Source organism: Hetaerina americana, unplaced genomic scaffold, assembly GCF_022747635.1.
Source record: "Hetaerina americana unplaced genomic scaffold, ioHetAmer1.1.p SCAF_3, whole genome shotgun sequence".
NCBI classification, from domain to species: domain Eukaryota; kingdom Metazoa; phylum Arthropoda; class Insecta; order Odonata; family Calopterygidae; genus Hetaerina; species Hetaerina americana.
The window spans coordinates 65,603,514-65,631,494 of record NW_027286874.1 but is presented as its reverse complement, the minus strand read 5'-3'; the positions used below and the strand labels follow the sequence as shown (position 1 = coordinate 65,631,494).

The window sequence follows — 27,981 nt, the reverse complement described above, 5'->3', positions numbered from 1 at the left end:
GAGCTACTATAAAAAATGGGTCAATTCCATCCTAATGATAAATTATTTAATTTACCTCAACTTGCTTCTCTACAAGACGTAACTGGCGCTCCATATTTGCCCATTGTGCAGCTGTGGGTTTCCGAAAACTCCAACTCCCACTCCTACCTTCACTTTCAGCTTGGGCCAATTTTAGGTTATCTCTTTCTAAAAGATGCTCCTCTTCATGAGGGGGGACCTTTTCTTCTGAGTCAAGGTATGCAAGCAACCCAGCAGGCTAATGAAACCAAGAACACAAAGACTGAAAAGGTTATGTCCATCATTCAGGAACTTAAACAGAACAAATATCTTCTATTGTTTCAGGCTTCACTTCGTGGAAGTAATTAATATCCATTATTAAAATAGAATGAAAGACTCGTACTTTTCCACAGATTTTATCATACGGTACAACGCGTTTCACCGACTTGCGGCATCATCAGGTACAAATTTGCAAAACAGACAGAGCAAGCATATATACCCTCAGGACAGAGTGGGGGCGGGGAGGGTTGGAAGGATTTGAGGGGGGTGGGGGCTCGCAGGTGCGTTGATGGATTGTTTTGACCATTTCCAGGCTAATTTCTCGGAGAGGAGTGGGGAGGGGTATGGGAATAATTGCTCATTACAAAGTGTCGTGTTGGGGTTCACCAAGTGCCTTCTAATCTCTAATTGCTCGAGAGCGTCCATTTTTAATCCTTTTGGGAGTGTGTGTAATATCTCTGGGACAAAGTCACTGCTGTGGTTGAATTCTAGTAAATGCTTGGCGAAGAGAGAGTTGTTATTCTGATTTTTGTGACACCTAGCGTGTTCCTTGACTCGTAACTTGATATTCCTGCCGGTCTGACCGACATAAACGCTGTTGCAATCCTCCCATTTCAGTTTATAAATGCCTGATTTGAGAAGGCTATCCTGGGTGTCTTTTCCATTAGCTAGAAGTTTGGAGAGGGTTATGGGTGGGTAGAAGGCTGCTTTGAGTGAGGTGGGTAGGCAGTTGGAAATCCTATATGAAAGATCTCCCAGAAACGGGATCGAGCACCACTTAAAATCTTTAGATACTGCGGGCTGAGATACGAAAATGCTTTTTATGGCCATTGCTTTTTGTTTTTTCCGTGGTAATGTGTCAACTAGTTTGGGGTTGAAACCATTGTTGGTAGCTATATTAGTGATATTCACGAGTTCAATTTTGAAGTTTTTGGGGGAAAGAGGGATGTGTAGGAGGCGGTGGATCATGGAGTGGAGGGCTGCGTGTTTGTGAGAAAAGTGGTGTGTGGAATCATTAGAAATTATATGGTCTGTATATGTGGGTTTCCTATAAATTGCAAATTCGTGTCTATTATCCCTAATTGTGATTGTCAAGTCGAGGAAGTTGATGGTGCCGTTGACGTCTTTTTCCATGGAGAAGGAGATATTCCGATGAAGAGTGTTTAGGAAATTAAGGAAGGAGTCTAACTGTCGGTTGGTTCCGGTCCATAGGCATAGTATATCGTCAACGTAACGAAACCAATAGCCCACGTTTTTGTTATGCTGGTTGTCAGCATTAAAAAGATGTTCTTCTACGTTATTAAACGTCTATTAAAGATGTTCCAGTATGAGTCTTTCATTCTATTTTAATAATGGAGAACAAATATCATTCAAAGGAGGTACTTATACTTAACTTAGGTGGCCTAACAATCATGCAAAAAGATCTAGGTTTAACAAAATCACAAATTTTGCAATTCAACTCAAAGACAAAAAAATCTTTTCCCAGGACATCTAAGGAATACAAGTAATGACATAATATTAAAATACTCTTCGTGTGTGAGCAAAAATTCATTAAACAGGGACTTGAGTGTCATGAAAAGAATATAGCCCACTTTCATGCGGTGTGTCCTCCTGCACTTTTTGAGATGGCAATATCAATTTAACCCTTTATCTGTTTTAATTAACGCATGAGAAAAAATATTCTCATCTTCTCTTGCAATACCATTTGATATACAACAGAATCCCGACATAACAAGAGCTCAGGGCATTAAAAGTCACTCATTCTGAGGTCTCATCATCCATTAATTCCCGTGACTATCCCAGAATAGTAAAGCTGTCAATTGGGATATTTTATGCCACAGTTATACCAACATCAATCAGGATATTAATAATGATGATATTTAATACATTTTATTCGACTTCGGTTGATTTACATAGAATGAATTGTATTCCATAATATTTATTTTGATATTTGGTGGTTGATCTTGGTACTGCACTAGTTTGCTCGAGCTAATAAGGCATATCATTGGTAAATAGTTATACAACACATAATGGAACAGAATGAGAATACAATTTGTTCTTTTAAAGGCTCTAAATTTTTTCATTTTTTTTATAACTTAAAGAATGCACGTTTAAAAAATTTTCATGGGAAAGCAGATGATGTTGATTTGTAATAATATTATGGCATGACATGGACTTGGCTTTTGCCTAAATTAGAAGTTCACTTGAGCTGCTGACACAACTGAAGATAACGGTCTTATCCAGCTGCCAATCTCTGCAGACAAAATCAGTTTATGAGTAAACCTACTGATAAGGGATAGCCATGCTCACACCCAGTTCTTGTTTTTCAATGACTTCACTTTTTATTTCTACCATCATTTTTATTAATTTGTGGCTTTCTTTCCACAGATTTGTCTTTGGGGTCATTTTTAAAACTATGCACAAAATATCATTTAACTTTGCCCCAAAGAATCACTAATAATAAGTCTGAATACATATTTGGAAAAATGTGCAATCACTAGCGACACAAGATGCAAGTGGAATGAGTGCTAAACACAAACTGAAGTAGCAGGCACGCAATCATTCCGAGAATTCCCCTCTCCTCCATACTCTTTGTGTGAAGTCACTCGTAAAGCAAGTTGTTTTTGAGACCAACAATTTGGCTCATGAAGCAAATTACTCGCTATGCGAGGTGCTTGTTAAGCAAGGTTCCGCTGTACAAGGATTCCACAGCAGCCATTTAATGCGAACATCATTGCTTCTATCTATCAAATAAAATGAAATGAATAATATGGTAAGGTCAGTCAATGGAAGAAGTGTTTTTTCAGGTGATTAAAAATAAACAGCTCCTGCTGGAAAAACAGAAGGTTTCACCTACTTCAGATTAATTTCTCTGATGATCATTTTTAAAATTGATCAACATATACCTTAATTACTAACTTATAAGTCAAAACTAATATTAACAAATCACTATGCCTAATGCAGATATTAAAACTAATTTATTGATGAAATTGGAGTAAAATACAGGAATCAGCTTGTCATATCCTTGGAGAGGTGAAAATTTATGTTCATGGAGGTTCTAGAAACATAATTTTCAGGTCCTTACTTCACTGATTTAGTACAGTGAATTTGAGGGTTATGAACATTTACAGTTTGTAACTTCAAAGGTTTTGCAGCATTCAGATTCAAATTTAGCAGCAATATAAAAACATTATCTGAGAGATGAAGGAAAGCATGCCTTAAAATATAGAACACAAGAATTAAAATACTTCTGTTGCAGCACCATGGCCAAGGTGATCTCTACAGTAAAATTCATGATGGCAAGCAGCCTTCAATTATTTTTTATTACAATTTGTAAAATTTCAAAAGTAAACTCACCAACTATTCCCTGATTTTCCCCTCCCCAAACAAGTTCCCTGACTTTTCCTGGTTTTCCGAGTCTGGAGCCACCTGGTGTCTTTACAGTGAAACACATTCTTTGAGCAATGCTGTAATATGCCCAATTCCCACCTTATTAATACCATTCTTAAAATGTACACATTAGAAATCTATTCATTAGCTCCTCAGTTGGGTGCTCAGTTGGAAGTGGTGATAATAAAATGGAAAGTGGTAACAATATATAAATTTGTAAAGAAGTTTGAATTTATTTGTTTTAATGTTTGAATAAAACATTATTTGAAACTGAGCTCTGTAATGAGCTGCTCTCAACAATCATGTTTTCAGATGTTTTCCTTAATATTTGAGATGGAATAATTAAAGAAAACATGTGAGTAAAAACACTTATTGCAATATTCAATCTGATAAGAAACAAAATCAGTTTTTAGTTCCAAATCAGACCAAGTTTGGAGTTAATCACTTTGGAGAGCATTTATAATTCTACAATTTCCAAGTGTTGCAAAAGAGAATTAAATTAAAGCTTTGATTAATTGGCAGGTTTAAAATAAACAATAATATGCCATACCATAATTCTTTTCAGCAGTCCCATAGCTGTTGGATGACCTGCCACCCATAGCCCAACCAGATGCCTTGAGAGTTGTCTATGGGCTAAAAGTCGGCTGTCCACAACAAGAGGTCCATTTTTATTGGAATTTTCTGCTCTTGATGCTATACCTCCCTAGGGAAAGTCAACGAGAGCATTGAGTTACTACCAAAGATCTCTTACTCTGTCAGCAAACAGACAACTTATTTGGTCATTGTCATAATTAGCAGTTTTTAAATTTGTTAAAAAATTGTTATATTTAATGATAGTTAGTTAATGGTAGGAGAACAATATTTATAGCCCAATAACGGTGTCAGAAAATCTTACGGAGGTAAGGACAATTCATCAGAAAAATTTTTTTTTGGTCTGTATATTAGTCATGAGGGGAGACACACAGCTGAAAACTTTTAAAAGAACAAGAAAATTCTATTTTTGTGAATGATACAGGCTTTTTTGCTAAATATATTTCTTAATCAAATTAATCCTGAAATAGTAAATGTACACATGAACATTTTTATGCCAGGGGCAATTATTGTGGGGCAATATACTCAGTTATCAATAAAAGGGTGTGATTTAAATTCTATCACCATAGGTTTTCTCCTCGAATGTTAATATGATTGAAATTGAAAATGCCCAATTGCAGTTCTCCAACATAAAGGAAATAAAATTAAATACATATCAAACACTACATTATTTTATTCAGACTGGAAGAAATAAATTGGCATCACAGACGACATATGCTCGTATTTTCCTGCAGTTTTAAAAGCAATTGGGGGGTAAAACAGATGTCATATAAACAACTTTAAGTCCCGATTAACTTGATAAAATTTACTTAATACACTAAGATTTCAAAAGGACAATTAATTTTTCAATGATTAAATTTCATCATGCACATTAAAAAATTGGTACATCAGAAAATTATGCCTTCATCCTGGGTCCTTGACTTTAACATGTGTAGTCAATTTCGACTACAGTGAAGAGAAATACTTCAGAGAAAAAGTTGTGATTAACTCCTTGAGAAGATATGATGAACTGAATATTATCAAGCATAAAAATCTCAATAAAAGCTTAACCAACAACTTACCAATGATGGTGGAAGAGTAAATAATGCTGCGAGCAAATGTCTAGGCAAGGCCCCTTCTGCAAGTGCCAGGTCTTGCATACGCGCTGCCACTTCTGCCTCTCCCTCCTCCACAACAGCACGCATAACAAGACCAGCACCTTTTACTATTGCCAAGGAAGGATGCTGCAATCATTCAAAAAGAAAAAAATGAATGCACACATAAATAAAAAACATCTCAACACTATAATTTACCTGTATCCTATATGTACCTTTTCCCAAAAAAATTTGCCTTTAGACAAGCAATATAAAAGTTATGTCAATCGAACAAACGCAAAAAAAAAGATACTATTCACATAGTCATATTCCCATGTTTGTCTTAAAGCCCTGTATTCAAACAGTCCTAAGTTTTTGTCCTATTAGAAGACAGTAGGCATCAGAATTGTTTTAAGCCAGCCACCTAGGTACAGGCATTGCAAAATTTGTTGACACTTACCCACACAAAGGGCACATTTGTAGCAAAATGCTCATGGGAAGCACACATGTGTATTGCAAGCATAGCTAACTTGCGAACCATGTGGCACTCTCAACATATAAAACCAATATTACTGTTGGCCAGCCAACTGCACTTCATGCATAAAAAATAAGTCTCTGAAGTCATGAACCACATTACACACTATCAAATGAGCTCCATATCAAAAAACTTGAAAAATCTGGTACCTTTAAAGTCATTAATGAGAGATTTTATTGAAAATGTAATAGGAAACATTATAAATTTACTATCATTTCACCAACAAGTTTTTGAACGAAAGAAACCAGGGTTAGAAGGCAATGAATAGAGGCCATTCATGAGCAAGTTTATGCCTAATAATTTAATTAATCAATTACCACATTTGACTAAAAGTAGCAAACCCCTTATTTTTTAGTTCAAATTTGATATTGTTACTTCTCTCCTAAGCCCTCTCCAACCATTGCATTCCAGCTGCCCCTTATTATAGTTTCCTTTCCCTCTAACATTGCTGACATCTAGCAGCTGTTCAAATACATCTTTGCCCTCTTCAATTGACTGGATATCAGGATACAGACCTGCGCTAACGTTGTGCCCATAAGCTGGCTTTCTATCTTCGTCACAGTGGCCCTCTTTTATTACTGCAAGCATGCCTTTACCCTTTTCTCCCATTACATCTTCATCATAATGTCTAATACTGCTCCTTCATCTTCAGGTAATGTCTTGAATACACCAAACCATATTTGTCATTCCAGTTGCTTGCCCCAGTCTACCAGATTTTGCTTGTTCCAAATAAACTTAAATCACACCTATGAAACTTAACCCATTAGATTTACAGCTTCCTAATCACTTATGTCCCTCACCAAATTATGTTCATCAACTTAGACTGATGTTCCCTTCCCAGCAGTTCCCACTCAGAGAGCCATTTTGTGGACCAATTTACCTCAAAAAAATTTAATAGGAGGAATGTAATTATATAATATTGCTTATGAGAATAAAAGCTTCACTCTTGCCCACAGCTGTAACAGCTAATGCTGGACCAATAATCTTTTTAATCTGTGCCATCACAACCTTTTAGCAAATTGACTACCTCTCACCGGTGTTACAGCTAAGCTGGTAGTAGGTTCAGTAACATTCCCTCGTTATGAGAAATGATTTTTTTCAAAGGCTGAAACATGTTTGGCCTTGCTGTTATCTGAAGTAGGTACCACCAGCTTTATATTCAAACTTGCTTCTCCAAGGTTCCAGCTGATCGTTAATCAGACTCTTCACTTGCAAATGATGACCAAGAGCAATGACCAGCTACAAAAGGTCCCTTCCCAAATATTGTAGAAATAATTTGTTGCTAGGTAAACTGTACGACTGAGCAGGTGGAATAAACCAAAATATGTGGCCTAGTCCTCCACCCAGTTGGATTAACAAGTATCCTCACTGAATAAATAAACTTGGTATTTTTTCACAAAAAACTTTATAATACTACCGGTTTTGACACAGTATTAGATATGTATCCTCCACTGTATCTCTTCCATCAGCAGAATTTCTGACCAGCCAGCTGAATGATATCCCCAGGTGGTCAGTCATTTTATAGATTCCTATTTTCCAAATGAACATTACAGTAAACGCTCGATTGTCCGTTTTGCAGATTATCCATGTTATTCTATACCCAGTACCTCAAAATGTTCATAGCATTACAATTGTGAAGATGATTAAATGCTTTGAAATTTTGATATACCGTATTTTCCCATCGATAACCAAGGCCGGCCAAATTTCACAAATTCAAAATTTGGCCGGCCTTGGTGGTGGCGGGGTAACGTCCTCGTCTGCCAATCTAAGGGCCGCGGGTTCAATTCCCACCTGGATGGTTTTTCCTCCACCTAGGGCTTGGGTGTTTGTACTCTTCTCCATTGTTTCACAGTTAATAGTCCAATGCAAAGGCTAAAAAGCACTGTTTTCGGACTTTGGCTAAATAAATAAAAGTTGTCAATTGCATCAAATGCTATAATTTAAACATTTTTGTACTATCCTTACTTTCCCACTATCATATCCCTTACATTCACCTGGCAGCCCTGAGAATTCCTTATTCTCATTTAAGTCGAGCAAATACAGAGCTTTGCTATGCAACAAATAAGTCATTTACTATCACACTGTATTATTTTAATTGGCATCATAAAATGAACATGAATCCATACATCAGCAATCCTTTGTCCATATTCATCCTTTCCCAGTCATTTGTTTTTCTTCCTTGCTACGAGATTGGTTTAGCTTTCTGAGAAAAATACATTCCACTATTCACTTGATTATAGTTTCATGTTGTTGTACAACTATAATTGTACCACTCTTATAGATATAGCTGAAAAATGGAAAAAATGTACTTCCCAGGGTTAAAAAATCACAGAGCAATCCCAAGGAATGGAAAATGAGAGCCTCCATAAATATCACAACCACATTTTATTTGGAATTCGATTACAAATTTTTTTGCAAATCATCCCTGAAGGCATTACCTGCCACTAGTATCAATTAAGTTAGTCCAACTATAGTTTCAGTTTTTTCTTTTTTTTCAGTTTTTGAAGGTCTTGCATCCACAATGGTCTATGGCAAACCAGAAGTAATCTCAAAACTAACAGGAGCAGGGAATTTTTGATCCCCATATTATATTCCTGATTCCCAAATCAAAATCCCAACTTTTTCAAAAACTTTGGCCCCTTTCCACATTTTATCTCAAATTCTTTTGAGAAATTAAGCAACTGCTGACTCTCACCAGAGTTTCTCAACTGAGTGGTGTGACAACTGACTTGGAAATAGAAGCTTCGTATTAATACTAAAATCTATACTTTGTGACCTTTTTGGAGTCTATCATGAAATAATTTCCATTTTTATGTTTTAAGAGTCTATGGTTTCCTTAAGACATTATCATGGTAGGCATTTAGCAGGTTATAAAATCAATATTGATAAGAGAATGATGGACCTGTATTAAAATTAATGCCAGCATCCATACCAATTATGTGATGCACTTAACTACACCGTGATTCTTAATTTTCATTATGAAATTAAATAGTTTAAAAATGTTTAATTTATCTTCAAAGAAGAGACCGCAAAATATAAACGCTAACAGTCACATCCTGAAAACTACTCACTAAGTCCTCACCTTGGATGGCAGCGTTGTTAATATTGATGTTTGGCCAAAAGAAGTGAAATGTGTTTTGACAGGCACAAGGATTTTGATTTGTTTTGTGTCTTACTTTTTCATCAGCTTGTTTGATGTGTAATCATATCAGGCACACGTGAGTGTCATGGCCCAACGTGCATGCATGGAATGAGTGATATAAAAAATGTTGTCAATGCATCATATTTCCACACGTTATCACTGCTATAATTAATTTTCCTCACATAATCTGCTATTGCATAGTTGACCATACCATTTGTCTTACTTTACACAGTGTTCCTACCTAGCAGGAAATATTCTTAATACAACTTTTGTTCACCAGTTTTAAAAGAATATCAGAGGAATATCAACCTTATCATCAAACTGAGAAATCACATAATAACAATGACCTTTTCCAAAATTTTGTATTCATAAATGCTTAAATGAATACACCCACAATACCACTCAATTTTTTCACCCTTCTTGTAATTATGGAAATAGTAGTTTGATTTTATTTGTATTTATTAAAATTTTCAGACAACCATATTTCTTCAAACAATGCCTTAACAAAAAAGGTGTTTATTATTGGACATAACCAGAATACAAAAGGAGAAATGGTGGTAGCTTACCTGAAACAAACGAAATAATGAGCGACCCCTTTCTGCCACCATTTTAAGTAGAACATCAAAATGTGTTCCATCGGTGGTCTCACTATAAGGCACACAGAGGGCAAAAGTCAGGAAGTCTAATACAGCAGCAACTACAAGGGCACCAGTGCCCCGACTCTGTCAGGAAGAAAACAAATTTAAAATGAATTAATATTATTTTCAATACGTCATATAACAGTGAAAATGCAAGAAAGTGGTTTGCATAATATCTATCAATCCATACTGATATTTTATTTCAATTAGCAATGGAAAGGATATTTTAACTGAAAATGAAACAAACTGGGTTCTAAAATATGACTTAGTCATCCACTCGGCCGTAAAAATTTCATGCAAAAGCAGTTAAATGTATAAAAGAAATTACCACTGATATCACAATGATAATGCAGCACTAATAAAATCTCAATTGAATGCCTAATGGCATACATTATATCTGTACATGCTGCATTGACCACAGTTGCACACAATAAATTAAATATTTAATTAAGAGGAAATAATACCACAGTCTGAGAGCATAAGGCTTGTTATCAGTTTAAAATAATGCAATTATGAAACTTAATGAATCAATTTGCGAAATCTAAAAAATAGCTTGGAATTAAGACCTGCTTATAACTTTATAACACACATCTGCATCTATAGCACCAATACAGAAAAAAAAATATTCATGGGAGTTGCTTTGTTTAAACTTAACTTTGAGAAAATTACAGGGACATATGAACATTTTGTACGCCAAATACCTTTCATACCAAGTAGCATAATTTTCAGAATATTACATAAAAATTAGTAATTTACCATTTAATTAAGTTCTAATTGGTAAATTTCGATTAATCTAAGACAAAGAAAATCTTTGAAGCAAGAGGTGAAGTGAGTATGATAGTGAACAGCAAAATACTCTCAAACTTGGGATAGTGCACACAGAATTCAAATGCACAAAATAAAAAAATAATTTACAAACCACATGGGATGTCCACATGTCTAGTAAGGATCCAAGAAAGGTACGTGAGGAAAGCAATGATGATTTATTGAGTTGTTCTTGACGAATATCCTGAGGCTGATGCAAGTGAACATGCTGGCAGTGCATGGGTTGCATTAGAGCACAGGTTGTGTCCAATGCTGCTTGCGCAACTCCCTCCTCACCACCACGCAAGGCATATACAACTTTACGACCCATGTATTCTCGGAAGCTGAAAAAGGATCCATAACCAATGTGTAATTTGCTTCCAAATGCATTGAGGAAAGAATGCAAAAAGAGAATGTGAATGAATATAGCTCATTCTGTGCATTTATTCACTTATGGAACGATTCATAATCTGAATTTGCATTACTTTATACATTATTGAAATTATGAAGTACATAGAATAACATAAAATGAAAATGGTAAACTGTGACTGCCCTGAATTTTAGTGCTACATAATACAATAATCCAGTAAGTAATTAACACTACACAAAACCTATTATTTTATTATACTTCCAGTATTCAAAATAAAGCAGGTATTTTACTAACCTCATAAAAACTCACCATTCATTCTCAGAAACTATGAATTAAATACAGCTGAGTGTTGTTCTCAGCAATGGAGGGGAAGGAACACGTGGATAATTGAAAATCATGGATCATTATAAACATAAAAATTTCAAGGCTTCAGTCAGAGACAAATCCTATTCTGGCAGAAACCTTTTAGTGCATTATTTAGCTTTTTTTCTTCATTTTGATTATATAAATAGTTAATTCTTTTCACTCTGCCAAAAATTTCACAGAACTGATAATCAATTATCTACATTCTTGCACCTCATCATTGTGCAGAAAAATAGTGTGAAGATTTATTAAGTTTGAGCATTCACCAATATTCGTGCCAATATAGTTCCTCCCTATTACATTATGCCTGGCAATAAAAGGTGGATTGACTAAAAAGATCGAGTGACCGACTCGAGAGATACTGTAAATAATTTCATAAAATTTTGTATATTAGCAAGCGGAACTAGGTACTGCACTGTGAAGCTACTTGAAAAAGGATCTGGCATAGGAGAAGGCCTAAGTCAGCAATACTCACTGCCAACTTGTTGCTAGGTCAAGGGATACCCTGGTTGACATACCAAAAAAACTGTAAACAATTGTTGTCTTAGAATAAAGCAACAAACTTGGAAACTGTTTTTGAGTAAAGCACTTGAAGACAAATGTGGAAGTAAGACATGGTGAACACAATTCAATGCAATCCTATTGGGCTAATATATCCTCCAAATTCTTTCTCCTCAGCCTCCAGAAGCAATCCTAGTTACATGATTGCTTCTCGATGCTGAGGAGAATGCAAACAACTACTTCCCTTCTATGGCCAATAACTGCCGCCTTGATCTCTTTCAATTATCAAATACACTTTTAGCAAAATCATTTGCATTCACTGAAAATCCCTCCATGGAAAAATTCATGTTGAATAGTCACAATCCATATATGACAACTTGCTGAAGCATAATGAACAGACAATAGGGCACAATAGGGAATATCCAATGTCCAGTTATCTGAAGGGTGGATTATTTGCTGGTCCCTAATGGAGACCTTCCCTCCACTCCTATCCACTTCAATTTCTTCTCTCACCTAAATGCAGCTCATGACATTTAATCCAACAAAAACGTTTTTACTTCTAAAATCGATTAATTTACTTGGGTAACATACATTCCACTATAACTCTTCTGAAGCATTGCTCTGTGTCAGCACTATCCAAGTGGGTGAATGCATACATTTATTTCTATATCTATTGAATGCCATTCAGAAAGATAGTTTAAAAAGGCCTGTATTTATTGTTTACATGCCCTATCCCATTTTCTGAATTAACAGCACCACCAATAAACCAATTCCAAGCATCATAGACTTGAATCATCTAGATGTGTATTTGAAATTATCTTCCAGATAAAAATAAATTTCTACCTAGATAAATTTCCTCACTTTTCAAGGTTTTCCATATTGTCTAGATAGGTGGTAGCATAGATATGTGGGTCACTCAATAAGTCCTTGGGGAAAAAATAGAAACAAATTATTCTGGGTAGTGTTTGAAAATTTTTCAATAATCTCCTTTAAGCTTGATGCACTTTTCCCAGCATTTCTCCAGCTTTATTGAGGCACCCAAAAAGTAAGATATTGGAAGGTCCACAAAATAGGAATCTATGTTGGCAAAGACCTCCTCATTCAATTTGAATCATTTTCCCAGGCTATTTTTTCAAGTTTGGAAAATAATAAGTCACTGGTGGCCAAATCTGTTGAACACAGTGGATGTTTCAATAATGCAAACTTTAATTCCATAATTTTCACCAAGTAAATTGAACAGGTGTACCTGGGCAGTGTCTCGATGGAAGATAGTAATTTTTTCTATGTCAAATGACGTTTTTTATTGATTTCTTCGCTCACCCCGTGCAGTAACGATGTATAATACTCTCCACTTATCATTTGTTTCCCCAAGTCATAGATGTTGATGATTCCACATGCATCCCAAAAAACCATGACCACCACCAAATATTGGCTGATTTCACCATCTTCACCCTGGACCAAACTGCCCTTAATCTACAATGCAAGTCCAAATCTGTGGGGCTGTTTTTTCTTTTTTTAATACTATAAATTTTCTGCAATGATCACCAGAACTTCTGATAAATAATTTACTAATATTTATATATATTTATTTATTATATATAATATTTATAATATTAATAATAATTATAATAAATAATACTACCACTTGATTTATTTTAAAGCTAAGGAAACAAGATTGGCATGATTTTTGCAGTGATACCACGTATGAATAAACATTCACACCTAACTTTCTGCATAATGATGAGACATGGGTACTTGAGCTAGCAGTAATGTAAATTAATAATCTTAGAGGATATTTAACAGACATATAAAACATACCACTGGAAATAGGCCAAAATAATCCAGACTGTATATATCTCTGATTATCCTTCACTTTCAATTATCCACCAGCACTTTCTCCTCCATTACCATGGATAATTGGCACTCTGCTGTACCAACGTCAATACAGCTGGAGAGATTGCCATATATACTTTGACAGCTATACTAACTGCTATGATGAACATAGTCGAGCCATGAGAAATCTTCAGGTAAGTGAGTAAAGCACAAAAAATTTACAATACTCGATAAACATGAATGATTTCAAGGTTAACGACATGTTTGTGGGTCAAGGGCCATTGTGATGGTTTAGGATCTCATTGTAAACTTATTTTAACTAATCTGTACAGAAAATATGCAATATTTTGCTTTGTGTTTCAAGACAATTAGAATAATATTATGGGAATTATTTACACCTAATAGGGATCAGAATAAGACAATTTTTACTCAATAAATCACAGAATTATTAGTTTTCATTTTTGCAAACGTTTCTAGGCTAAGCGCATTAAGACACCTGGTAATAAATAGCTAAAAATATTTGGATTTCCAAAAAACAAGGCGTGGAGAAGACTGCATGTTACACATGGAATTATGGTATGTATTTAGTTCAGAGTTGACACTTTAAAATTGATCCATAACAAAGGTGACTGGTTTAACATGGTCGAAATCCACAGGTCTATGCTTTTGAATCCAAAAGGGGTATACTATTTTTTAATGAGCAATATTGTTAAAATAGATTTTGTGAAGATAGAATAAAGAGCTTACCCTGTAAGATTAGTAAATGCTGCAAACCCAACCTTAGAAGCAGCTAAGCGACGAAGGGCATGAAATTGGGCCTCGAGCTCCATTAGGGCTGCTGGGTCTGACAATTCTGCAGTATTACTACTTCCACCAGGACTGCTTGGATTATTAGCAGCCCTCTGCATTAGAGCTTGCAATGCAGCTGTGATCTTCTTCTCCTTGTTATCAGCAAGCAACCCCTATCCAATATGAAAGAAAACACGAATGACATAGGGCAGAAATTGCTATTAAGGCTCTGCTAAGGCACAAATGCTCACTATATGCTATTTCTTACTCTTCCAGTTTGAAATTCTTCTAATTACTTACTATTAGACTTTCTGCTTTGAATGCTTCAATGAAAGTTTTCATAAATATTAAGAATAACATTTACATACACGTAATTGTGCCAGAGCATGTGTGTATGTCTACAAAGTCATGTGTGAAGTTATCCACTCCAAAAAATCTTGGTGAAGCCCCTCGGTTTTGAAGATATTTGAAAATGAGAATAGTCTACAATAAAAGCACATTAGGCTTCCAAAAAAATATATATTAATTTGGAGCATAGTAAAATGTTCAATTATCAAGTTTTGATTGCCACAATCTATTGATGGTACCAAATTATAGCAATGATTAATATGGTTTATGGCATGTAAATGTAACTCCGGTGAGCAAAAATAACATTACAGCCTGAAGCAGTAATGGCGCAGTGGCTAGTGCATTGGCTTCCCACCCTCGGCGCCTGAGTTGAAATCCCGGCAGTGATAGAAATTTTCAAAGGTATCCTGAACCCTAGTTAAGAATGCAATGATGAGAGTACTTAGAGTAGAGTGTGCTGGCCATTGGATGGGACATTTAATTGAGGACTCCTTGGCACATCTCATTGGAGTAGGGTAATGCTGATGCTGGGTTTCCCTCCTCTCTTCCCTCTCATTCACTGAAAGTTCTGCCTTAACTAAATTACCCACCTATGCACAAGTGACCCCAGCAGCTGGTCACCTATTCCAATTGCTACTACAGCTTCAAAAATATCATCTAGTTTCTGTTTACATAATTACTTGGCTTTCTCGGGCAAAAAGGGAGATCAAATTTACATAAATAATAATGAACAAACTTACATCTTGAGTTACTGAATGAATGAGGCCACTATATGGAACATTGGCATTAAATCGTTCTACCATTTCAGCAAATGTTTTCCTTCCAGGAGGTTGTTGTAGAAATCTCAAATGCATAGATTCCACCTAGAAATAAAAAAGAAAAATATTTTACCAATATCTATTATGAAATTAATTGAAATTTCTCTTATATCTCACTCACTCTCATGCAAGATTCGTAGTGGCAACAAAAATGAAAAGAGGAACTCAGTACACTAGCTAAAAGAAAATAGAAAATATGGAAAAAGACTTTGATAGTGAAAATTAGACTACACAGAATACAAAAATCTGATAAATCAGGATTATAGTTAAGAGGCACATTAAGTTACTCAAATGGAATTTTTTGCTTAGCCCACAGTATTTCAAAACAGGAAGAAACCTTCTATTGAGATATAAAATATACACAATCAGTACAGACATGATATGATTATGTACAATTCTGCATGAAGTTTAATCAATCAAGATTCTTGGCTTGAGCTTTTCCTTGGGAATTCCTTCAGTGTGACCTTTACTCATGGCTCCGAAAAGCTTTCCTTTGTTTCTGAAGTGATATACATGTCCTGTTCACAGTGAATTCTCATCCAAGATGCGTTCAGCTAGATGGATGACATTAAAAATGAATGAAAACACAGGTGACAATGTCCAACTATTTAATCTTACAAACAGTGCATGCCTTCCAACACATATGCATACACAGCATGTGTACTAATTAATGTTTTTCAAGCACATAAAACATTCCACTAGTCCCCTGATAATGGTGTACAGACATTGATATGCACACCATGTTTGTAAGAACAAGGAAGTAAAGAATTCTGTTTTTTCAATAAATTACATTGCGCTATTCACCAAATTACCCCAAAAAATTTTGACTCTTTAAGCTCATTCCATTAGCAGATGCTGATTAACATTTGGGTTTTTTATTTCTATTCATTTATATATTAAACATAGATGACAATGCAACAATTTCAGAGCGTAAAAATCATTCGCCTTGACTGGGACTCGAACCCAGATCCCTCAATATCCGGTCGAGTGCTTTAGCCACTTAAGCTACCGAGGCGTCCTATTACTCTCTGAAATTTTGGGGCTTTTGTCATTATTCCTGACTTAAGTTCTTGTCCTTTCTGCAATTCAACTTAAGTGTTATTTGAAAGACTCCTGGTAGCAAATGCTTTGTTTGAATTAATAACATGAGCCACAAAATTATTGTACTTCATTCAGGAAACATGGGGAACCCAAGTAGAGACATAAAATGCCAAGCAACCCTTCAATGATTTTGATTATCACATGGCTAAATATACTAATATTGCATGAAATAACATGCATGCAATTTAGGTATTTAATTCCTGGTATCCAACATGCTTGCCAGCATTTTTGTCATACCCACACTTATCGACTTGAAGGTTGGTTTGATAGGTGACGGCAGAGCTCATCATGTACTAAGCCCAACAGTATGTAAAATTGACACATTAGGGTAGGAGGGCCAGTTCTTTTCCCTGTGCCACCTCTGAATGATCTGGTACTCTTAAATACACACAGCTTAGGTGAAGCTGAGGATGCCCAGGGGTATCCCTGGGAATCATTACCCACAAGACTACCTCATTCCCCTTAAGATTTAGAATATCTTGAATGATATAACTATATATAAACCCAAGATCATAGGTGATGGTAATTGCAGGTAAAATAGAAAACTGTTTATTCTGCCAATGTAATGTCATATTTGTGCATTAAGTGATCAAAATAAAACTCTAAGATGCATTAGTATTTCAGATGACAATAAAGCTATAACTCCTTACTACTTCTTCAGGAATAACAAAAAGCATAATTTCTGTCTTTGGCCTACAGGATTTGTGCAAAGACTACTGCAAAAAAGACAATGGTTGACATGAATCAAAATTTCAATAAGAGGATACATAGAATCAAGAATACATTCATAGAGTAGCATTGCACTTTGTTGAATGCTGTGGCCACATAAATCTTGACATGATCTGATTGCTAATGAGTTAAATTACAATGATCCTAGATTCAAGAAAAATGTGAAGCCTAGAGCAGCAAACTATATGCCGGGTATCAATGTTGACCTATGGCACCATGAGTGCCCTGTGTAGATATATATGATGAAAACCTGAACAAACAGAGTTAGCACAACAGCACATTCCATAACAGTAAGTAAATTGTTCTGAGATTTTTATAGGATGAAATAATACAGACTTTTGGGTAATCACAAAATTATACAAAATAACTATGGGGCCAAATTATAAAATTCATCCTAACTGCTATAAGGCAACCAAAAATTACTAATATTACCCACATTAATTACCATTATTTTATTGTATTGCTATGCCATGGCCGTAGTTTTTCAAACCTATATATACCTCCTCATCCACAGGAAGATTCAAAGGTCCCAGTCGCTTTCCTCTTGGAGTAAGACCCATTCTGACATGGACATCACGGTTTCCGGAGGCTCGGACTGCATCCAGAAGTGTTGCCAGGAGTGAATCCCTAACAAATTAAAAGCATATCAATTCAAAATGTATCATAAAAACTATGTAAGCAAATGCCAGGTGAATAAAATTTTATGGCCATTTCTGATTCAAGAAGTATCAATAATTGGGAAATATTCATAATTTAATAATGAACATACCCAAAACTTTAAGACTGAAATCATTTTGTGATAATTGGTTAAGCTCCATTAAACTACTTGGGCTTCATTTAAAATACAAGAATTAGCGCAAAATTATCCATAGAGTTCAAAAATTAAGAAAAAAGGTATTTAAATTTGGCATTCAAATATTTTATTTACCAAAAATTTTAACTTGAAACAAATGCAGTACTTATGGGTGCACTATTTGACAGTATCCATCAAAATGTATACTATACATCCAATGAAGAAAGATTATTTATCTATTAATTTCATTAAATTTCGACTCGTATACAACCCAAAAATAACTTTTACTTCAGAGCAATAAATATTTAGACAAGACAACTGTAATAAAGCTGAATTCTACAAAGGAACTTGATTTTGCATGTGTAATTGGTACATGCCTCACAAAATTAAAGCCTAATTATATCAAATTCATTTTTTAGATTTATAAATAAACCTTGGTTTTCATGTGATCTTCATACACCAATGAAAATTCTTTGCCCATAAAACTAATTTTGCTACAGAGAAACATGCAGTAACTGTATATGTAATTCTGGTTATTTCTAACCCATTAATTTCTTTCCCATGCCATCTTTTATAATCCTTAATTGTACACATGAAATTATATAAATGAGTAGTTGTAAGTCATACAATTGTATTTCATAAAATGTCTTTTGTCACAGGTTACATAGTTATATAGCATACTTGGTTATTAAAGTTTTGCAAGCTCTTCTTTATTACTCTAGTTAAGTGCACAAATATTTCGTTTATGAGCGTACATACTCAGTGTGTTCACTACTACAGTGCACAGTAGTAGTGGTCCCTAGACATTAATTCCAATTTAATAGAGGAGTTAAATCAGGAAGAATGCCTTTCTGAAGATCCAAGGCCTTAATTGAAAAATATTTTGCAGATTTTAGATTTTACCCTTTTTCATGCAGACACTCATTAAATAAAACAGAAATAATGATAAAAGTTATATTTTATACAAACTGAAGGGAATAATGATGACCGCAAAAATCAGCGTGGGGCTGACAAGGATGTAAATAATTGATGAAAATAAGATTATACAACTTATTTAAATTTTATATTAATAATACTTAATATTTCTCATAAAGCATAAAATCATGTTTACCTATACACTAATTTTTCTTTTCAATGAATGCCTATCCATTACTTGATGACCAGCTCACACACTTACAATAGATATATATTTTTAATTATTTTTTATGAATTGTTAATTTGATAAGCCCTATGAAATTTTTTCCTTAGACCTATTTTAGTTTACCACACTAAAACCAGGCAGAAAATTCATGTATGAAACACAGAAACACTTTTGCTTCTCACTGGAACACTCCTAGATATGAATGTGGACTCATGAAACATTTACAGGGCATACATTTATCTTTTTATAAATATGGATCAATCATAGTCATTAACTGGATACAAACCTGTCAGTAGCCATATATGAACGCACTTGACCACAATCATATTCAAGAGCAAAAAGTTGTGGATTCTCTGGTGAGCGAACAATAGAGCATATTGAGGAGAGAGGTCTGAGTGTCACAGCAGCATATGTTTGAGGATCACGTTCCACTATACAAGTTGCAGTCAAACAAAGTGTTCTTTTCTGAGGCTCAAGATGTCTTTTACCACCCTCCAACAGTTCGCCACCAGCCATACCCTCGCCAGCTGCAACTTTCTGGACTGTGAACTCACATACAGATGTAACGTGCTCATCTCCACTGTAAAAACAAATACAAGTAATATTAAGAATACATTAATACAAACTTGGGTAACACTAGTAAAGCATTAAGAATTCCTTAAGAAGGCATCACAAAAATTATTTTTAAACTATGAACAACCCTTGAACAACCCATTATGCAGGAATCAAGGGAAAGAGGAAACATGACCCCGTCCCCACTTCTTAAGAAGGAGAGAAGAAAAACACGAAGAACATCTTTTGCCTCCATTTTCAAAACAAACTTTTGTCAACAGATAATTTGATTGGTCATATTCTCACAATTATTATCCACAATACATGAGGCACTTGTTGAAATAATTTATTTTTCATTATTATCGGCATTCTTGCCTCAAGTGAATTAAATATGCAAAGCAATATGCAAAATCTTCTATTACGAGCAAATTCAGCAAAAGCATACATCATAATGTGGTGTACTAGGTTTTTATAAAAAGTATCAGCAACAATTTTTTCCTTATGTATGCGTGAAGTACTGAATTCAGACCATTGGTTAAGTGTGCGCATGATCGAAGATCATATTGGCATTGACACAATGATAGTGCACACCATTATCACTGAAAATTTGGCAATGCAAAAGATGTGTGCTAAACTTATCCCAAAGGTCTTGATGGATGACCAAGAGCAGAGTCGAGTATCTGCTTGCAAAAACCATATGCAACAGCATCACAACAATTCCCCAACCCCCTTACTGTCCCAACTTGGCACCAGTAGACTATTTCCTAATCCCAAAAGTGAAATCTCCCTCATAGGACATCACCATGGAACCCCAAGTGCTGTCAAAGAAACTTACACATATACCCTGAAGGACCTGCAGGAATCTGCCAACCAGGGAGCCTTTGAGTCAAGTAAAAGCCACTGGCAAAAGTATGCTGATGCTAAAAAGATGTTATTTGAAGAATTTTGAGGCATTGTAGCAACATCTGAAATAAATCTATTTTTCCAAAACTTTTCTTGATACTTTTTACACTAATCATGTAAAATATGAAATGATTAGCACATTGTTCCATTGAACAGGGAGCATTTCGATTTGAGTAGTGATTATCTAAGGGAATTAGACTGATTTCATGAAATTCACAAGTCTATGAAACCAAGCATTTATTCACAGCATAACTGATAACCTTTTCCTATGGTGATACTGAATAAGATCAAGGTTGTTTTGGATTGACATACTAAATCATCCAACATCTTTTGATTAAATAGGAGTGGCTTTAATTATTTCCCCCACAATTAAGGCATACAGGATTACACACTCCATGAGGGCATTGATGCAGGCTATATGCTTAAACTGTCTGGAACAGTTAATTTATGAAGCATGAGCCGATTAAAAAAAAAAAATTATTAATACTTAAAGCAAACCAGTGGGCATATGAAATTTTTGTTACCTATTAAAATATCATCTTACCATACAATTAAATAACTCTATATTAGATGCTCTTAGAATGATGAAATACACAACGCATATAAAGCTGTTCATTTCATAAATGAGCCAAAAAACTATCTTTATTATGCTTGGAAAGTATAATACTTTCTTTTCAATTCAAATAAAAATTAATTCATTTTTATTTTACACAGAAAAATTGTTATTACACTTGAACTAGATTTATTGAGGGGAAATGTCATTTTATTGGTTCCTCAAATGCCAGCGAAAAGAGCACTTCATATTTACACTAACAATAGATGAGAGTTCAAAATTTTATGTTTGGGTATGATTCAAGTGCATCAACATAGGAGTAAATCATAAAAGTGTACTACATTGATTGGAAGAATCTAAATGAGTTACACTGACAGCAACAATAAAATTGCTGCAAGGACATTCTGACAACACTTATCGTCTAACAATTTCACTACCAAGTTGAACGTTATTGCACCAATTACAAATGCACATCATTCAAAATTGCTACAAACAATTACTTTCCACTTCTTTTGTTACTTCTTTCCACCCTGTTTGTTACATCCGCCCTTTTTTCTCAAATTCATTTTTAGTGTAAATTTATAGCACTACTCTGTGGACAAATTGAAATTAATGAAATTATTGACTTTGTAATCTTTATGTTTAATTTTCATTTTATTTACCATAAAAATTTTTCATTTCAATTCAAAATGCTATGTAGATTCCATAAAGTTACGCCGGAGAAAAATTTTACTCTATGGACAACTTGAACAGTATGATGCTATTTTTATTTATGCCTCATAATTTCAATGGTAATACAGTATTAGCCTACCTTGAAGAAAATAAATAACTTACCAAGCCATACCAATATGGTTGGGTAGTTAACATATACAAAATGTTCCATCAGTGTTCCGACAAGACCCTCGACAATATGTAATCGATTTCCTTCTGAAAAATCTTCATTCCTGGCAACATGGACTATTTCTCACAATTATCTAACTTATCCTGAGAAATGAAAATTGGAACAAACTGATATTTGAATAAGGGATCCTGATACCAGCAATCCTTGATTTAAAGACATTTTAACCAACAAAAACATGTGATAAGGCAAAAAAAATGTTTTATGCTTGAAGACTCCAACTGATGCAGAATTGTGGATGAAGATATGTTTGGCTCTTGCACCAGCTCTGGTGTGGCATGCAGGTTTATTTGATCAGTGAACATTTTGAAAAGGAAGTCATCAATCAAAGCAATGTACACAAAATTCATCGAGTTTGCCTTCAGACTGCTTTTCAATGACTAAGGGTCCAAATCCCAAGATATATTTATTGAATTTGGGCTGCTGGCTATGGAGTAAAAAATATTAATCATCAATGCAACTCTCTGTTTTCATTAATGTATACCATTGGTTTTAGGTTGTGGGCAGTCACAATTGTTTTTCCAATTTGTCATATTAATCATGTGATAATTTGTGGTTTGAAGCCTGTCCATCACTGCAGGGGTGTTATTGGAAGATGGAGACTTAATAGATGTGCTGACTTGATGAAGTGTTTTTTACTCCTGTTGAGGTAAATTATCAGCAATGCTTTACCAATAATAAATGAATAGTCATTTCATTTTCAGCTTTACAGAACTCACTTACTTTTATCAGCAAGTATTTCTCAGAAACTTGTGAATCACAAGCATCACTTGATTAATTATAAAGTAAGGGTCACCATTCTAATCCTTATGTGTCTTATCTATCTTCAGTCGATAATCCAAGAGCCTAGCAACTCCACAGCCTCAAAAGGTTTTTATTCAATATAAATATATATTAATTTCACAGTTTCAGAACAGCTAGGAATTGGAATCAGCTCTAGTAAAATTGTGATACAGGTAGAATGAGGAGTCAACAAACATAGTACTAGCCCTATTTGATGGATTGCAAGGATGACTTTTCCCCTTTCCCATATCAGACTAGGATTGTATAACTTGAAAGCATTAAACTCTGAAATTGTTGTTTTGTCATGTACATTAAGCAGATGACTCTGTTAAAAGTTACCGTCGTGGCATTTCCAGCAGTTTCTTGGAATTTGACAGTGTGAAACAACCTTAGTGCTTAAAGTTGGCTTTAAAACTCGTGGACTGCGGCACATCATCCATGACTACAAATGCCTGTGACATTGTATGAATGGTATTTCGTTACAACATCTTGTTCCTTTAAAGCCCCCAAAATCTAAGAGTGTAAGAGGATGCCTCAGTAGCTTAACTAGCTAAAGCACTTGGCCAGACATCCCAGACATATGGGTTAAAATCCCAGTCAAGGTGAATGATTTTTACACTCTGAAATTGTTGCATTGCAATGCACATTTAGCAGATGACTCTGTAAAAAGTTTCTGTCGCGGCATCTCCCCAAGTTTCTTCAAATTTGAAAACATTACTTTGAAACTCAACATAAAAAGAAATCATCACAGCAAATTTATGACAGCTAAACACCCGATTCCATTTAGGTCATTTTGACAGAAACCTCTAAAATAATGCATTTGGAAGCATGAAAAACGAACACACATTAAAAATGATTATAATCTACAATTAATGAGGTGAAACAAGAATATTAAAAAAATTATTTTGTGTGGAAAGTAAATCTGATTGAACATGCCAAGGGGAGCATGTTTTTCAATTATGCCCATTTGCTACATAGCATTAGCATTCATCTCCTCATTTCATTTTTGCATGAGCTGGCACTATTATGGGTGACTTCATTCATGTATGACTTATTCAAAAGGCCTTTTGTTAGTGTGGTTTGTAATTTTAATCTTTGGAAAACATTGCTTATCATTCATGGAAATGATGCTGGCGATGCATATTGCAATTTTGGTGAATATTTGGCCATACTTAATGCATATTGCAATGAAATAAATAAGACAAAATACAGAACATTAAAAACTCACCTGTACTTTCCAAGACGGTGCTCATTAAAATGGTCAGGTGTAATTGGACTACTTTGAATTCTAACTTGAACACCACTGTAATATGGAGCAGCTTCAATTATTTTATTCATTATTTCTTTGGACTGGTTGGATGTGAAAAGGTGCTGAAAATGAACAAATTCCAATTAAGTTTCTACACAATATGATTATAAAAGATAAATGTATCTCTTGACAAAAACTATTTTCTAGTGATTAAAATTTAAGTCTACCAAAGCATCTTCTAATCAATTAAAACGTTTAAAAATAAAATATCATCAGTGAGATATCAAAACAAAGGGTGAATAATTAATTTTAATGCATGGGCACTCTCTTAGATAATATTTCGGGAACTGCAGTAATAAGCGTGTCCCTAAGTTAGATAGTTGATAAATTTTATCCTTTTTCATACTGATGCAATATTTCCACAAGTATTTCTACCAAACACTTTAAGTAGCAAAATTAATATTTATCAGTTTCAATCATTATCCAAGGCAGCACATCAGTGAGAGGTAGTTTTGGAAACAACGGCATATTATTAATGACTCATCTAAACAGCTGAGCCTGAATAATCATCATACAAAACTACTTTCTCCAATCAAGAAAGAATACCCCTATTTTAGGAAACACTTGAGAAATTCACTCTGTAATTTTAAAGAGCTAGGGATTCAGTTCTTGAGGAAATGCCTCACATCTTTTCCTTTGGGGTTTGTTGGAGTCACTGATGAAAGAGTATCCTTTTTCTTCCTATTCTATTCTTCACTACAAGGAAAATTATCCAAGGTTATCCAGTCACAAAGGAAGTAACAATGACAAAATGTGCGAGAGGGGTAAATAGACCATGGGGGATATTTATGAATCATGCAGCTAGAATTGAAAAGATAGACAGATAGATAGAGGTTTTTATTTAGGCAAAATTGAGAACTAATGGACCCTTCTTCCATTTAACCCATCATTGTATACATATTATTGTAGGCATAAAACTTATAGTTACATTCATACGTACACATAAATACATATAGATAGACACATTTTCATTTAGCATAAATTTGCACATCAAAAAGAAAAGGAAAATAAAGTATACAAACACACACACACTACTTACTGGTTCGCAACCTGCGAAAATTCAAAATTTGAGATACTTTTTGAGCAGACCTTGTACATATAATTACACATATATACACCCATACATACAAACACATATGTAAATCAAGGATATACCTATACATACTCAAAGTAAACGACAGTGAAAAAATAGAACAATAAAATAAGGAAAGTCTAAGCAAAGAATGAGGTTTGTGGGAAAAGCTAGGGAGAGCATAGGGAGCAGAAGGGAGAGATATTTATCTACTGCTTAGGATTGATTTCATGGGTAAAAAATCATGCATGAGAAAAGTTTAGGGTGCCAGCATAAGTCTCCCTCTCACCAGGACATTGGTATCTTGGCCGCCTGAGAGGTTACCAAATGGAGAAGAGGTGGGTTTCACCACATTATAATTCCCTTTTTAGCTGCACAGATTTCATATGAATACTAACATGGGTTTAAGATTTCATAAAGAATGGTGTAAGTATGATGAGCAAGAAGAGTAGTGCGTCAAGTTTAGAGAAAAATTCTCTTGGCTCCACTTTTTTTTCAATGCAGCATTAATCAATCCAGATGCTGCCATTTGCATCAGTTCTCTTCAAAAAAAACAACCAAAGAAGTTAAGACTTTGGATTTCTTTTCAACCTTATGAACTTAACTATAACACAAAAGCACCATGCAAATCAGCATAATCCTTGATAAACCTACTTCTGTTATGGTTTTTAGCCAAGGACTATCCCATTACATTCCTTGAAAGATGAACTTCATAAAATATATAAAAATTATAAGTTCAAAATTTGAAGTTTCCTGATTACTATTTCCAGCAATGGTACTACATGGCAATGGCAGGTCAAATATTATTTTTGCTTATTTGTTCCTACTCTTAGTGTTTCAGACAATCAATATTACTTCTGTACTTAGGGCATGCTTGGTGTTTAGGGGTTTCTCAAGAGTCTGACAACATCATAACACATAATTATCATCAAATCTAAGTAGGAAAATTCTGGGCAATCCTGCTGATAGCCTCTCTCATTATTTTTTCAATTAGTTTACTTTCCTAAAGCAATTCTGAGATTTACAAGCTTGCAAGGTTACACTGTAAAAAAAATTAAATCATCCCTTGGATTAAAGTGTAGGTTTTAAAAATAATAAGGAATGTATTTAAATATGTATGAATCTTTACTTTCCAAATGACTGTCACACACCATATTTAATTCACTTTCTGGAGAAATCATGTCGGGATAAAGTGTTGAGTGGTTACAGCAAGACTGTCTAAGGGGTAAACATAATGCATATATACTGTATAGTTTCTCAATGGCCTCAAGTTTCTGGAAGCACCTACAATATACAGCAGAATCAGGACTTGTATCTAAGAGATTCAAGAGAGGATCAGATAGATAGATTAATTTGCCATAGAACAGTACATAATTGTATGGACTTCGTTAAGACTCAATTACATTTATAGGTGCATTAACAGAAATACGAATTCATAGGAATAATAATGTGCATGAAATATATGAGATAAAGATTAAAAAAATCAGATAAGGGAAATATCATGCCTTCAAATTATATACACTGAAATGATTATTGAGAGCAAAACCTTGAAACCCAAACCAAGTGATTGGAAAAATCCAGAAATGACAATAAGAAGTATAAGAGGGGCTGAGAAAACGAAACAGGAAGCATTTAATATTATTAAAAATCCTCAAAGCTAACAATGCAGGCCTAGAAGTACCAAAAAAAAACACTTCACATAACCTCACAGTTTTTCACTCTCATTGTAAAATCTTTAAACTGGATTCAGTGAAATGTCACAGTTAAAGAGGATTTTTCAATTATGGTGAAGGTATGAAGCATATTTTTCCTTTGAGGGAGAGGAATGGATAGTAATTGCAAAAGCAGTGATAGGATTTGATGAGTAAAGTTGGATAACATAAAGCTATTAAGTGATCCAAAAAGGTGATTTTAATGTACATATTTAATGAGCTACTGGTGTGAATACAATGACAATGACCAAAAATTGCAAAATTCTGAGTGATGAGCATGAATCAGAATATGGAACAGTTGAAAACTGCAATGAAATATCAATATGGGATATTAACAGAGGGCATGGCTTCCAAATGTTCTGTTTTACTCTATAGTAATGCTGGATCTCCATTCACATGATACCTTAATATCTAGGCTCTGTCAATGTATATGATACTTCATTTATGATATTTTGAATGATATCATAAAATGGTTTCATCCATCTGAAGAAAAAGAAAACATTCAGATTTCAGGAAAATCATTAATCAGGGACAGAACTTTAGTGAAGACAAGTACATTTAAATCTGAACCAAGTTTTCATTCTGATTTGAATAACTAGCTACTTATGCAATATTATGAAATGTTGGGGAGATTAGGAAAACACAGTGGTTAGGGTACTGGCCTACCATTTCTTTCCATGGGTTCAAATCCTGAAGGCAAATGAGTCTTCTGTCGCAATCCCTCCTTTTTGAGTGTGGGGTTTCACCCAACCATTCCTCCTCTCTTTAAAACTATCACCAACACCAAATTACCCACCAACTTTAAATGACACCAATGACCTTGGGCTCCATAGAACTATCATTACTCTGGGTCAATGGACAGAATTATTTCTCACGAGGATTGCATTTGCCTGCATCTAAGGGTAACTTTTCAATCTAATAAATGAAGATAAAGTATAGAAGGCAAGGAAAAATGTAGTCATAC

General features: G+C 34.6%; 1 protein-coding gene across 1 annotated transcript in view; it reads right to left on the bottom strand.

The window, feature by feature from the left end:
• The window catches only part of Rme-8 (receptor mediated endocytosis 8), an 84,050-nt gene that overhangs the window by 52,338 nt on the left and 3,731 nt on the right, over positions 1-27,981 (bottom strand). Inside the window, exons 5-14 of the mRNA XM_071587281.1 lie at positions 24,153-24,295; positions 19,522-19,815; positions 17,802-17,928; positions 15,394-15,516; positions 14,264-14,478; positions 10,565-10,793; positions 9,574-9,729; positions 5,319-5,480; positions 4,217-4,369; positions 56-256 (exon numbers count right to left, since the gene is read on the bottom strand). Of these exons, the coding sequence (XP_071443382.1) occupies positions 56-256; positions 4,217-4,369; positions 5,319-5,480; positions 9,574-9,729; positions 10,565-10,793; positions 14,264-14,478; positions 15,394-15,516; positions 17,802-17,928; positions 19,522-19,815; positions 24,153-24,295 (1,803 nt within the window). The remainder of the gene's footprint in view (positions 1-55; positions 257-4,216; positions 4,370-5,318; positions 5,481-9,573; positions 9,730-10,564; positions 10,794-14,263; positions 14,479-15,393; positions 15,517-17,801; positions 17,929-19,521; positions 19,816-24,152; positions 24,296-27,981) is intronic.